The 14,975-nt window shown below is 34.6% G+C and overlaps 1 protein-coding gene across 1 annotated transcript; it reads right to left on the reverse strand.

The window, feature by feature from the left end:
- Nucleotides 1-5,930: 5,930 nt before the first annotated feature.
- Lum (lumican) lies at nucleotides 5,931-13,270 on the reverse strand. Its single transcript, XM_003475831.5, has 3 exons — nucleotides 13,107-13,270; nucleotides 9,826-10,707; nucleotides 5,931-6,727 (listed from the first exon to the last, which is right to left on the reverse strand). The coding sequence occupies exons 2-3, from the start codon at nucleotides 10,691-10,693 to the stop codon at nucleotides 6,573-6,575; spliced, it is 1,023 nt and encodes a 340-aa protein (XP_003475879.1). The 5' UTR covers nucleotides 10,694-10,707; nucleotides 13,107-13,270; the 3' UTR covers nucleotides 5,931-6,572.
- Nucleotides 13,271-14,975: the final 1,705 nt, after the last annotated feature.

Raw genomic sequence — 14,975 nt, forward strand, 5'->3', positions numbered from 1 at the left:
GTAAACACAGAAGAGACTGGGAGTTGCACACTTGCAGTCTCTGAAGTATCAGCAACTGAAATAAAGAAACAAATTCATGAAGTTATAAAAGAAATTAAAACAGAAATACTATTATAGGTAATGGATGATAGAAGAAACATAATAAAAGAAATGCTAAGCACCTCTAAAAAAGACACAGATGGAAGAATAGAGTAGCATAGAAAAAGGAGGGAGACCTTCAATGAAGAATATAAAAAAAATTTAGAATATATGAAACAGATTCAAAGAGATTTCATTACCATGAAATCAAAAACTCCATTGAAAGCTGGCAAAACTGCTTGAAAGAAACTAAAGATAGACTATCAAACCTTGAAGACAGCTTTGCAGCTTGTGATGACAAAAGGAAAAATCTCTAATAATAACAAGGAACAAGGAAGTAACAATACAAAGGCTAATAGATGAAAAGAGGATCTATAACTTAAGAATAAAACATGTGAATGAAGAAACAGGGCTAAACACAAATGAAAGACAAAGGCTATTTACAGAAATAATTAAAGAAAACTTCCCAAGCATAGGAAAAGGAAATGACATCCAGATAAATGAGGCACACAGAACTCCAACCAGCTATAACCAAAATAGATTTACACCCAGACATATAATAAAGATTCCAAAAATTCAACACAAGAACAGAATATTAAAAGCTGTCAGAGAAAAGAAACAGATCACCTATAAAGGAGAACCCATCAGAATCACGACAGACTTCTCAACACAAACCATCAAATCAAGAAGAGCTTGGTGTAAAGTGTTCTAAGTCCTGAAAGAAAATAACCTCCAGGCCAGATTGATGTACCCTGCAAAAATATCTCTCAACATAAGGAAGAAAAAAGATGCTCCCACAACAAAGAGGAAGTGGAGGAGTTCATGACTACCACACCACCCTACAAAAAATACTGAAGGACATTCTAGAAAAAGAGAAAAATGACCATAGTTTCAGGAACAGTGGCAGAGGGGGCTCACTGAATGGGGAAGACAATGGAATGAAGGGAAAAGTAGACATCCAATGGCAGAAAAGTAGCATCGTAGAGATGAAGCAGAGACAATTGGCCATATTCACTAATATGGATGGCCTCAATACACTAATAAAGAGAAACACAGGCAGAGTGGATCAGTAGATACAGTACATTGAGATGTTCTATATAAAAATATAATTAACCTGAAAGAGAGTTTATAGACTAAAAGTCAAAGATGAGAAAATAATGCTCTATGTGACAGGGAAGCAGAAAAAACTGAAGGTAGCTTGCCCATCAACTACAGATTGGTTGGAAAGATATGACACTTAAATACAAAGAAGAACTACTCAGCTATAAGGAAGGAAAACCTTGAGGCTCTTGTAGGTTAATGAATAAATTTAAGATCATGTTCAGGGTAAAAAGGTTCAGAATCACTTACATATACAGCAGATTGCCTCCCTAATCTAAAAACTAAAGGAGTTAGTAGGATACAAATCGTATAATGCACTGTGTGCAAGTGAAAGGGGAAGAATTGTCTAAAATGGGAAGGCAGTGGCCATTGCTAATATTGTATCATGATTTGAAACCCATATTGTTTTCATGCTCTGTTTAGTTTGGTTATATTCTGTTCCAATTTGTCTACTTATATCTAGATTTGATGGCATGGATAGCTATTCCAAAGATAGCAGTATATACTATGGCAACTATTTTTGATTTCCTATTAACTTAATTACTTTCACTGTCTTGTTTTGACTCATTTTATTTGAATCTATTATGTTTGAAAGTATCAAGTCTGAGGGTAAAGACAACTACTTTGAAGACAGTAAGATTCACTATGATATCCATTCTGGTTTGGTCATTATTTTTTATTAATTTGTTACATACTATTTTGTTCAATTTTATTTTGCCTGATGATATGGGCAATTTCTCTTGAAGCTAACAAGAGGCATTATGTTAACCACTTTTTATCACCTTATATTTGGTTTTAAGTCATGTACTATGTCCATCCTTTTGCTTTATAGACTCCATTTTGTTTTGTCTCATTCAGTTTTATTCTCTTCAAAATAAAATTTTAAAAAATAATCTGAATTTGTATTTATTTATTTGCTTTTTTAAACACAGGGTCTCTCTATATAATCTATTCTGAAATTGAACTCTCTAGCCTCTCGCTTCAGCCCTTGAGTACTGGGATTATAGGTATTCACCACTGTCCCAGGATTTTAATTTTTATTTTTGGAATAGAAATTTTATTTTTATGATAAAAGATATTAATTCCATCTGCTAAGGTTTATTGCAGTTACTCTGCTTAAAGGACAGGGTAAAGTGACCTTTGAAATATGAGTTTGTTTCCAAGCATCAGGGATGGAAAAGGATTGTAGGATGAATAGAAAGAGTTTTCATAGATACTGGAGCAAAATGAATTGCAAACTGTTCAGTAAGACTAAACACTTCAAACATTTCAGTATGGAACATGGCAAGGCCTGGGAAGCCTCGCTGAGTAATGAAGCTATAGAACTGAAAAGGGCCCACGTCTAAAAGAGCCTTTCATGTTCTGAGAGGCTTTGTATGTTCTTCCAATGAACTTAGTCAGATTCAGAAAAAAATAGTGCATTTGTGAGCAATTTTAAATAGGAGATAATTAAAGAGCAGCTCATATACTAGAAAATAGTTTGATAACAACATAAATGAAGCTAGACAAAACTGGCTCATCTTCAGAAATCTACATGAAAGCTCAACAACTCTAGAAAGAAAATAATGGTAGGCGAGATTAAAAGAGGATTATTCGAAGTGTAATCCAAAGGGTAAGGTAGCTAAGCTAAGACTGTGGAATATATTAATATAGGATGTTTTCTTTTTTTGTCAAATGGCAGGTATATTGCATGGGGGCAAGTCACAGATGTACAGGATACACTTTCGGAAACCAAAGTTTGAAAAACAAGCTGCTATTACACCATAGAAATGAAGTAGGATTATAAAACATTAACTGTAGGAGAATTGACTCATTTTTGTTTTCTAAACTTCTACATTTTCTACATATGTATTTCAATCACATTTCAATTACTGATATGCTATCTGGAAACAAGACTTATTACATGCATGAGTAAACATAAATATTCGCTAGTTATCATTAAAATCTATCTCTCTTTTTTTAGACATATGTGCAACATATCTATTTTATGCCATTGTTACTTTTTATGCATTTTTTTGTTCTAGTGCTGAAGTTGTTTTGGAGTTCCTTTTAAATACCATGAGCATTTTCTTTTACTCATGAATAATGTTAGGCAAGGATTTATGATGGTTGCAAAATGCAACCAAAGAATAATCTAAGTCTATCATTATGATAAAATTACAGCTGTAGAGAAGTGGAACCTAAACTTAAAAGATCACAAGGAAAAGAATTCTTAGCTCTTTCTAAACCAAATCTTGTAAAGTCTCCAGTACTTCTGAAAACATAGCTATTACCAGTGGGAAAGCATTTAACTAAGAAATCAACATTCCTTTGACTCATTTAGTGGTCTATTATCCCTGTGTCTTTTTTTATTCTTATTAGAGCATGATGATTCCTCAGAAAGTTCAGAGCCTGAGTACATTAGTATTTTCCTTTGACAGAAAGGCCCCACAGAGCCCTAATTGTCAAATGGTGATGCTGAGAATAAAGAGAAACTTTGCTCATTTTTGCACTTCTCCCTTACGTCAGAGACTAGTTAAATCTTCAGCGAATGTCTTAGTAGAGAATCTTTTCTGCATCCTAGTTGTAACCCATTCAGGGGAGAGCTTACTCACATAGAGACAAAATCATCGTTGATAACAGTTGAGGGAAACTTCAAATTTAATGTCAGTTTTCTATGACCATTTTTCTTCTTAGTTTCTTAAAAAAAAAATCAGTGACTTTTTTTGTACCAGGGATGAAACAATCTCGCACTTGCCAGGGAAGTGCTTATACCACTGAACTAAATCTCTAGGCCCAATCACTGTGAATTTTAGGCAGTCTGTTTAGCAGAGTACAAATAAGGTTAAATCCAAAGGGAAAAGATTGTAGCCAAAGAAGGAGAATTATCAAACACATTTCAGTGTCATGGCTGTCATGCTATCTTTACAAAGCTAAAAATCATATTACTCACTTAGCAATAAAGAAATTGTGAGTTTGGGAGTTAAATGTATTACAATATGAAAAAATGATGTGTTACATGTATGTATGCTGTGGGCAGTTCTTTTCTTTCCATTATTGTTGTCTAGTAAAAAGGACTTTTCTGATTTCTAATCATTTGGGATTTTGCTAGTTTGATCATAATATCATACTAAGTCAGTGTTTGAAAAATGCATCAGAATCCATCAGAATCGGACTCTCTTGTGCATGCAGTTTATTTAGAATCCTGCATTGCTTAACTTACAGGGTCTGCACATCTGGAAGGCATTTGTAAAAGCATTACAATTTGTTGGCTGTGCACTAGAAACTTTAAATAATACCAATTGAAATGAAATAGAGATAAGATGAGCAATGAACAGGTAAATCAGTCTCCTGATTTCCTTCCCTCCCCCCTTAAAGCAGACCAGGAATTAAGGCGTGAGCAAGTAACTTCTCTTCTCCAACTCTGCTGTGGGAAGATGAATCCAGGGCTCTTGCGCTGTCACTAGATTGTGACTGACTGATGTCTTCCCCCAAATGCTTCCACTAGGAGGTATCACTTTGTGCTTACATTGGTCCTTACCAATTAACCTTACCACTTACCCAGTGGAACTGCTGTTCTGAGTTACAGTTTTACTCTTTAAACTTAAGGATAATGAAAGACTTCAGATACAGGTAAATCAAAGACTTGTGAAGATATAGACAGACTGCCACCTGAGATGTTTTGCTCAGCTATATGGAGACACAGCTTGTTTACATTCTAGTGTTGCCAAAGCAAATTTACAGCACATGATCTACTACCTACTTGTAAATGTACTCCCAAGGAATGATGATGAGTTTTATAGATAGTGAAAGAAATTTTTATTTTTATTTCTTCCACAACACAATTTTGCTTAGAAAAAAATAAATTTTAAGTTTATAGCAAGACATGATTTGACTGGTCTCACAGCTCAAGGAATGTAAAATTATGTAGAACACATAGAAGAATCAAAAATACGCACTTTACCTATGTAATACACATCTCACATATCAGCCAGTCAACTCAGTCTTATCTCATGATATCCTCTGGTGACAAGATATTTTACCATAGGACGGAGTTCACTGAAAATGTTCTGTGAAATCATGTGCTTTGGAGAGATGCTTCTTTTCTTTTTGAAGCATAACTGACTGATACTGGGTAAGTTTGTTTCACCTGCCTATCATTTGGCAACAAATAGATTTTATTATGACCTGAGTAAAAGTAGAAATAATTTTCATAAACTCTATGTCCTATTATTTCCTTTAAATAGGGTCATGGATACGCAGAATAGGGAAAGCTAAAAACTGCTGTTACTGGATTATAAGTTCACAACATATGTTCTAAGTGCAGTGGGTTCAGGATGTAGTGAATTTTCACAATGATTTTTAAAGTCCTTTTTTCAGATGATTTACATGGATACAAGAGTTTTAGTTATAGGAATTCTCAACCATTTTTGTTTACCAACCAAACAGTTATTGCTGAGCCCTTATAATAGCTTCTTGTTTAATGGAATGACATTGCATACAACTTGGTAAAAATGAAAAGATGAGAGTAATAGAAAATATTCAAGCAAGTTGTGAGACCTATGTATATATAATTAGTTGTACATATAATTAGTTGTACTTAATCAATTCTTGTAAGTGGATTCTAAAAGAAGAAATTAAATTTAGTGTTAAATCCCATGTTACCATTGGTAAAATATTTCAGGCTAAAGATGTCTTTTCTACTTATTGTATTCATTTATGTATTTTATATATGAAAGGTATGAATTTTGCAAGAAGTCTAACACAGTGACGCCATTTGCTATGTTTTATTTTGCTACTAGCTTATTAAATACAACATGCAAATAATCAAAAAGAAGCATACATGACTTAGAATAAACTGTAGAAAAGTTTTACTATGCAAATAAGTAAATTCTTCCCACTTAAAGTACTTGTTTAGGCACATATGGCTTCATAAATTTTGTTTACTATTTTGTAAAGTTGCTGATCTCTAATTCTGACACCATTTTTCACAACACAAATTTGAACATAATAAGAGAATCTGGATCAAGGCAGCAAATATCCATATATATTCTATCCACAATTTAGTACAGTAATTTAACACTTAAACATTAGAAAATTTGGTTGATTCCATGCCAGGATTAAAAGGCTTTGCATATCTTTGAACAATACAGATACAGAAAACAACACATTGACAAACACAGCATTGAGTTTCATGTCTATTTGTGTGTGTGTTCTTTTGATGAAATAGGCCTGCTTTTCATCTTTTTTTAAAAAGTAGGAAATGTTTACAAAACATTTTCCCTCAGAATTTAAAATTAATGAAATTAATAAACAGCAATAAAAATGAAATAACTATGAAAATCTTACACACAAAAAAATAACCAAGAAGTATCACTCCAAGATATACCTCAGTATAATTGAATGAGTGGATATTAATTAACAGTGATTTCACTCAGTACACGTAGACATTCATACATATCATGTGGCAGGCTGCTCTGGGTTAGCCGGTTGCCATCCAAGCGCAAATGCTTGATTTTGGAGTAGGACAGTGGTCCCAGGATCTTACAGAAGCTCTTTACATCAAACTCTGGAAAATAAAGAATAGAAAATTTCATTTTTAAGAAAGTGGTTTGAAACATTCATTTTTTAAAAAATTCTTCAAGTCTGTTGTATTACTGAATAGGGTTTCTTCCCACTTAGAAAAGTCATTTACATGATAGATATTTGAATTAAGAATCATTATAAGCATTTTTTCAGAGGACTGACATGGTATAGCAATAGTCAGTAAGTAGTAACTTGTGTAGATCAGAATATTCCATGGATTTTTCAAGGGCCTAAGAAGAGATTCTAGAAAGTCATTTAACAAATGTGTCTTATTATCTAAGAACTCTTCAAAATATTTAATCTGACCCAATTCATCCTCTCACATGAAAAAACTTACTAGTGTACTGGGTTTTGTTTCTGAAAATAAAAGAGATTTAACTTGATGATTAATAAAATGTTTTCTTGCCAACCATACACCAAACAAATGAATCAAAACTCCAAGACAAAAAGAAATCATGTATATCCACCAGCTGAGCCAAGGTTTTTCTGTGGCTAACTAGTTATCACAAATGAAAATGTGATTCAATAGTAACTAACACTGTATTTTGTAAATCTAGATGCACACAGAAAACCTTATGCATGCCATGTCCATTTCAACTTAACTTTACTTAGTCCTTTTGCTTGTTATTGTATTTAATGTTCAAAATCTAGTTAACAATGGCTTCAGGGGAACCTCAGATGCTTACTTATACTCATCAGTCAAATTCTGTGCTCTGTCTATGGTACCTAGCTCTGATGAAGTCTGCAGAAATGGAAAGAAGATGGTCCTAGACCTATCAGTTTTTCTAACTCTGCTACCCTCAACTAAGTGACCTTTGAATACTTAATCATCCTGTCTGATATATATACCTACCTTAGTGTGTCGTGTGAAGTTTAATACATGTACACTATGTCAAGCAATACTAGAATACAAGATATTCAAAATAATATGGATGTCTTTATAATTTTTTTGTTTTCCAAAATCTTATTAAGAATTCCTGTCATTAGACTAATATTTAGAGTTGCAGGATTCAAAGTTTAAAAGTGCTTTTGATTCTACAGGTGGGTCCTTACCTGTAGGTTCCACATTGTAGATACAACAAGTCACAGACCAAAAATATTTGGAAAACACTGACTCAATTTTAAATATATAACATTTCATGTGGTCATTATTTCCTAAATGATATAGTATAACAACTAGAGTATATTTATATTGTCCTATTATGAGTAATCCAAACAAAATCTAAAGTACTATATGGGAGTATATGTCATTTTATACAAGGGACTTGCTATGTATTGATTTGGGTATCAATAAGTTGTTCTGGAACTAATCATTTAGATATTGGATGGCTACTGGGTAGTTCCTATATACTCCCTTGATTCAGATAATGAATGTACACATAAAGGGACTGATTTATATTGAATGTGCACAATTAGTATGTGTGATTATTACCAGCAAAGAACCTAAACTGAAGAGATCTATTCCAGGAAAAATGGCAGGGATGTATGACTATCAATAGTCAGGGAAGAGGAAAGGTAACTGTTATATTACTTTTCCAAGTGATCACTATGAGTGAGGCACTGTAGTTTCTCTTCAGCATGGCACTGAGAAGCTGTTAGCCTTTCTCTCACAAAGACGTCCCCACTGTGCCTCTCTGGCTCTTCCATCCTTCACTTCTGGTCTATGCCAGCCCAATGTGCTTGCATCTGCATTCTTCATCTTACTCATTTCAAAGAAAGCAGTTGCCTTGCTCCTATGACTAACCTCCACCCCCAGACCTCATGGATTTCTGCAGCTCTCAACCACCCTCAATCTTTGTATGTGTGTCATTTTGGCTGGACAGAATATCCTTCTACCTAACCACAAATTTTTATAATGTTGGATCATGTATTGCCACATAGTGAATTTCACACTGGAACCAACTACAGGACTTTATGTTAGCATGACTATGATTCTTATAACAATCAAACAGTACTAAATTTCATTTTGGTTATTTTCAAGATACAGCAAAGAGCATGATATTTGATTTGGCTATTGTGGTGTCCTCCATGAGAAAAATCTAACTCTACTAGGTGCTGAATAAAACTGTTGCAGAATTACGATGCAATCCTAAGGCACATTGTAATTTTTTCTTATACCATTGCCTTTACTCACCAGACAAAGATGTTTAATTCCAATAGCTTATGTTTAAAATGCAATTGTTTTCTGCATGAATCACTGATCCCTACCTGATTTTCAGTGAAGAAAAAAATCTTAGTGAATCATGATATTTTCTTGTGTCAAACTCTATGGAGACTAAAATGGGGAATGGTGGATTTAATCACCTACCTGAATCTGTATACTTAAATTGAAAAATGTCTCAGATTAGAAGAGTACATAGACAACTCAAGCAGAACGAATCGAAGTCTATTCAGAAGATACATGAAAAAACACAACATTGCAGCAAGAGAAGACAAGGAGAAACGAAATATCAAGTTAAAGGAAAGGTTGTATAAAAGAAACAAGACTCTGCAGTACAACTTTGAAAAGAAAAGGCAATCCTGAGCCTACATCATATACACTCCCTTCTCAATCTTCTCAGAGTTCTAATCAGAACATTGAAGGCCACACATACCATCACGGACATAAGGAAAGTAGATGATAGGTTAGTAGACTCAAGCAAAGATGTCAACCAAGACCATACAATATCGGGTGATGAGTGGGGGGGACTTAAATTCTCTGCAGCTGCACCTCTTCTCAAATTCTTTCTTCCTCCCTCAATCAAGAAGTGTAGTCTATGAATCATAGTGGTAAATGAGGTAATCAATAACAGATAAATATAATTAATAACATTAATCAACTCAAGATAAGAAATATGAAAAAATTTGACAATAAAATTGCATGATCTTCATAGTTCTTCATCTGGACTTTCCAAAGAAAGGCAAGAAAGAAGTAACTACATAAATCTAGAGTCACTCTATGTTTATGGTTAAGGGATTCCTCATCAACATTTTAACCCATTTCCCATTAAATAGAACCAAATGCACTATTTGTGTTGCACAATCTGGGCATTTAAAATGTGAGGATACATCAGTCAAACACAAGCATAACTTTCTACTTACTTTCAAGTTGATTGACCTCCAAGTAATAGTTTTCAAGGTTTTCACTAACAGTTGGTATACTTTTAAGCTTATTATAGGAGAGATCCAGCTCCAGCAGAGATGATATATTAAAAGTGTCTCCAGGTATCCCACTGTCAGCAAGTTCATTGTGAGATAAACGCAGGTATTGCAGCACACCAAAACGCTTGAAATACGCATCAGGAATATTTTTAATCTGATTATTGTCGAGGTAGAGAGTTAGAAGAGACATAGGGAGATCAGATGGAAGTTTGCTCAGCTGGTTGAAACTCAGGTCAAGGTATTCAAGTGACTTGAGACCTTTCAAAGCAGCTGAAATGGTTTCCTCTTTCAGCTGATTGTGCTGAAGGTGAACGAAAGTCAGGTTTACCAGTCCATCGAAGGATCCAAGCTTTGTAATCTTGTTGTTGGTGAGCTGCAGGTCCTGCAGAGATTTGGGAAGTGGACCCACAGACTCTGTCAGATTGTTGTAGTTTATATGCAGCCTCTTCAGTTGTTTCAGTTTAGAGAAAACTTTCCCCTTTATCTTGGAATTTTCTAGAAGGTTGTGATCTAGAATGAGCCACTGCAGATCAGTCACGTTCTCAAAGGCCTTTTCATCAATGTGATCGATCTGGTTGTTCCTAAGGTAAAGGTACTTGATGCCTGGTGGGATCATGGGCACACTTTTCAGCTTCAGCTCGTCGCAGTACATGGCGGTTGGGTAGCTCTCTGGGCAGTCACATTCTGGTGCGCAGTTTGGCGAGGAACGCAAAAAGGCAGGGTAGGCAAGGTAGTAATCGTAATCATAGTAATGCCCACTGGCACCACTGATCAATGCCAAGAAGAAAGTAAGTGCACCTAGATTCATTTTCAGTGAGTGCTCTGGATATTAAATAAAACGGAAATATAAATTAATGTAGAAATGACATACTTGCAGGAAAATGAAATTGCATTTGCAATGTTAAAGTCTATCATGCATTTTTTTTTTTATAGGTCTTCTGGTGCATCAGGAAAGAACGCCTTCACTGTCCTTTTAGTTTGTTGATTCATCAATGGATGAGCACTAGGCTGTGACTTTCTGAGGGCATCGGGTCTCAGGTCTGATGTCCTACATCTGCGCCCCCTTCTGGGCAAGCCAAACATAACTGGTCCACTCATTCTCTTCAAGTGCTTCCTTAACTAAATGCCTTCCTGGGAAAGGCGAGCCTTTCTGGGTGGTGCCTATCTCCTACTGAGTTACAACACTGCTGCAGAACATGTCTCAAAAGCAGAAGAGATGGAAATTAAAAGAACTTATAAATTGAGCTCTGTACCCTGCAATTTGGCATCAAAATGTCTCATTAAAAATCCTTACTGGGAAAATAGGCAGCCAGGGGTTTGTGCTGGATGAAAGCTATCTTGATAATGTACTGGGTGGAAGGGGAAAAGGGAGAGCATTCCTTCCAAAGTGTCTGGTTATTGTCTCCAAGGTTCTGAAGAAAGGGAACAGAATTCCCAGTGTGGCTGTGTATTCATGTTATTTCAAGTTTTGTACAACATTCCAAAGTTTTAAACACATTGCAAAACTGCATTCTGAAACTGATGTTTAGTAAATTTAGTACAGCAAGTATTTATTAGCAAGAGAAGGGTCAATTATTCTAAGAAAATTTAAATCTAGAAAGATAAAGGAATATATTTACCTAATTTTAGAGTTTTCTAAAGCAAACAAACAAAGTCAGTTCTCAATCTTTTTCATGCTAAAATTTCAGTTGGCATGGTTTACATATTTGGGTGTTTGAGGCCTCACAGAATGAAAAGGGAGATAGGAGGAACGTTTGTTGCTAATACTAGTTTTAGGGACTGCGTAGGAAAGTAAGAGAATATAACCGAGAATATAAATTTTAAACAATCTCTAATGGTTATGCTTTCAGGTAAACCTGTTTCTGAGACTCACTAAAGAATATTTCAAATGAGTGGAAGAAGTACAAGCTTAATGATTCAAGTGTAGGAAATTAGAATATAAGAATGAGCTTTTTATAAAAAAAAAAAGAATGAAGAGTTAGAGCTCTAGAAAAGAAATCAGCAATGTGAAGTGTATCTACTTTTCAGTAGACAACATAGAATATTATGTTCTCCCATGAGAAGAATAATGCAGGATTTAGGACCAGGAAATTTAGATATGTAACATTAGGGAGAACCAGGAATTTTAAGTATGTTTTCTTTGTTTTAACATGAAATTATAAGAAACTTTGTTTTAGAAACACTCAAAGAAAGATTTTAGAATCACTTCAGTTGCAAACATAAGATGTAGGATCTTAGGGTGTTATTCCCTGGGAATCTAATCAATCATTTAATTCATTTGACAGGGCTTGGACACAACTCTCATGTCTCACTAAAAAGAAGATGGTGACATAGCCCTAGGATTCTTTAGAAACGACAGTATGTTAGTGCTGTAAAGATCTGTGCTGATTCATTAATAAGTGCATACTTCATTTTAAATTAAGTTTATACCAAAGCAGACATGTTAACTAAAATCTTAGTGTTGGATTGTGACAAAAAATGTTTCTGTAGTTTTGGGGAATGTAAAAATTAGGGTTCTGAATTCAAAGAGAGTTTGTAATCATATAATGCCTCCACTATGAGGCAAAAACACACTGTACTATTCTCCATTTATTCACATACTTGTGGCTATAGAGGAAATGCTTTTTTCAAAAAGTAAATCATTTCCCAGAATTTCTTGAAAATGTCTCTTAGCATGCACAGAAAAACACCAAATCTTTAAGATTAATGAAATAGGAACAAGCAATTCATAAATGTTTTAGTCCCTTAGTTTCCATTTTATAAACACAGACTGCTTATTGTAACAAACTTTAAAAATATGTTCATTGCAAAATACTTTGAAAGCTGATTGAATTGATCTTTCTTTGCCACAATATTAGCTTCCAGCAATAGTAACATATCATTAAGGAGCATAAATAATAAACATTTTAATTTCCAAAATTTTAAACTGTATACAGTTTAATTTCTCAGTGTCTAGTACAACAATTTTTCTTATTCTAACCTTGAAACATTTTTATAACTTCCTTTGCCAACCAATATAGAATATACTGCATAAAATTTATCTGAAACATCAAATCATGGAAAGCACATTATCCAAAATGTGAAAACAAATGGTTGAATCTGTGAATGTGCTATTCAAGAGCAGTTGGCAAAGTTACTCTGGAACATTCTCTGTTCCTGTTACAATAAAAACTGCCCCAAACAGTCAGTATCCCCTAGGCTGAAGTTAAAATAGCACTTACCTTACTGTCTTGACACTGCTTTTGTTAATTCTTAAAGCAGATGCACTATGGACAAGAATCCACCAATATATGCTGTGAACTCTGTCAGGACGGAACTGACTGCCAGATTCTTAGTGATACAAGAGCTGTGCAGGGTGGGGGTGGGGGGGCAGCACAGTCACGCCAGTCTCTGAATGGAGTTATGTCATTGTGGGGCTCTTGTGGTGTGGCATGTGAATATTCTGCTCTCTAACGAAGTGCAGGTGGACGTGGTAAGCAAAGACAGCCCAGCTCATTCCCTATGGAATGGGAGAAAGATATGTTCTTAACGAGCTTAGCTTTTAACCAAGAACCGACTGTTGCTCCAAGTGAGGCATTGCAGAGTGAAAACGTTTCTCTTACAAATGGCTCATGTGGCTGTGGCAACAATTATGTGTGATTTGTTTAGCCAAGTATTACGTTCCTCTAAGGGTCCCATAAATCATGCCTGGAGCAAATAATGTCAGGAAAATGCAAATGAGAAAGCTAGGAGGAATTCAATCTTTTATGTCCATCAATTTGGAACCTATATTGATTTACTCAGACTAAATTTTTACCTTGAAGTTAACTTAGATTCCAAAAGCTGAGAAATGTTGATACAAATGATAAATATCAAAATTTCCATTTAAATTCTTACAATGAGGGAACTCTTCTCATGCTGCTCAGGTCTGGAACCAATCAGTAATATCTTGCCTGTTTCTTATTTTGTAGATTTCCCTTAGGAATTCACCCAAAAACTTACTTACAGATAGTATTTTACAACTTAATGCCAAGGAAACATAAAAGAGCAGAAAAAGATGCATACTAAAGAATATCGGAAGGCAATAATTTTTCATTCTATGATTGCATGCTAATGTTTTTTTTAAAGATGAAACTTATTTCAAGCACAGGATCTCCAGAAGGCCTGGTCTAATATATCATTCGTTATCAGTTTCTGTTGTATACATACAGAAAATAAGACATCTACTCAAATGCTAATTCTTTTTTTTTCTATCAACTGTATTCCTAGGACGTTCTGTCCCAAAATGTTCATGTCTTCTTCTTTATAATAGCTTTCAATTCAAGATGTGCTAACATAAATTGTCATATCCCAAGGTTTTTTCCCCTCTCCTAAAATAAATGTGTCACTTTTAGCAGGAGACTTGTGGAAAGCTTGTCTCTGTTTCTATGACTACTACAGAGTTTGCCTTAAAAGTCACTACTAGAATACATAGCTCATTTTGGTAATAGAGGAGTTAGAAAACGAGAGATTGTCCTCTAAAAAGTAACTCATGGAATTGTAAGATAATATATAGTCAGAAAATTTTACTATTATTTTTAAAGAAAGTTACTTAAAAATGTCAGTTCAAAAAGGAAATGAATAAGCAGAGAAGATAAGAATGAAAGACAAACTAACCAAATATGATTGTGTCATTGTTATAACAGAATTGAAGAAAATATTACATAAGCATAAACTTTGAATATATCAGATTTTACAAGCCTAGATCTTTGAAAAATTCTTACCCAAGTAAGTGGAAATCTATATTTTCATATTGCACGGATGTTGGGGGCTGACTGTGTTTCATCAGAATACAGATAGGCATGCTAACGTTTTCCTGCTCTCCCTGACAATGGATTCCCCTTCTCCTGACACCAGCAAGATGCTGAGGAACCTGTTACTTCTTTATGCACCTCATCTTGAATCCAGCGCTGAAGTTCTCAAAGCCCAAAATAAAAAAGTGAAAAACCAAGGTTTTGTGGGAAAGTAGAACAAATCCTGAACCTTCTCATGCAGTTTTCCAGCATTTTAAAAAGTGAGTAGTCCTGATACTTTAATTTCTTCATCTTTAAAACAAAATGCTAAGCTCATAG

This window comes from Cavia porcellus, unplaced genomic scaffold, assembly GCF_034190915.1.
Source record: "Cavia porcellus strain 051 isolate PalLab524CR breed Dunkin Hartley unplaced genomic scaffold, mCavPor4.1 scaffold_8, whole genome shotgun sequence".
Classification (NCBI taxonomy): domain Eukaryota; kingdom Metazoa; phylum Chordata; class Mammalia; order Rodentia; family Caviidae; genus Cavia; species Cavia porcellus.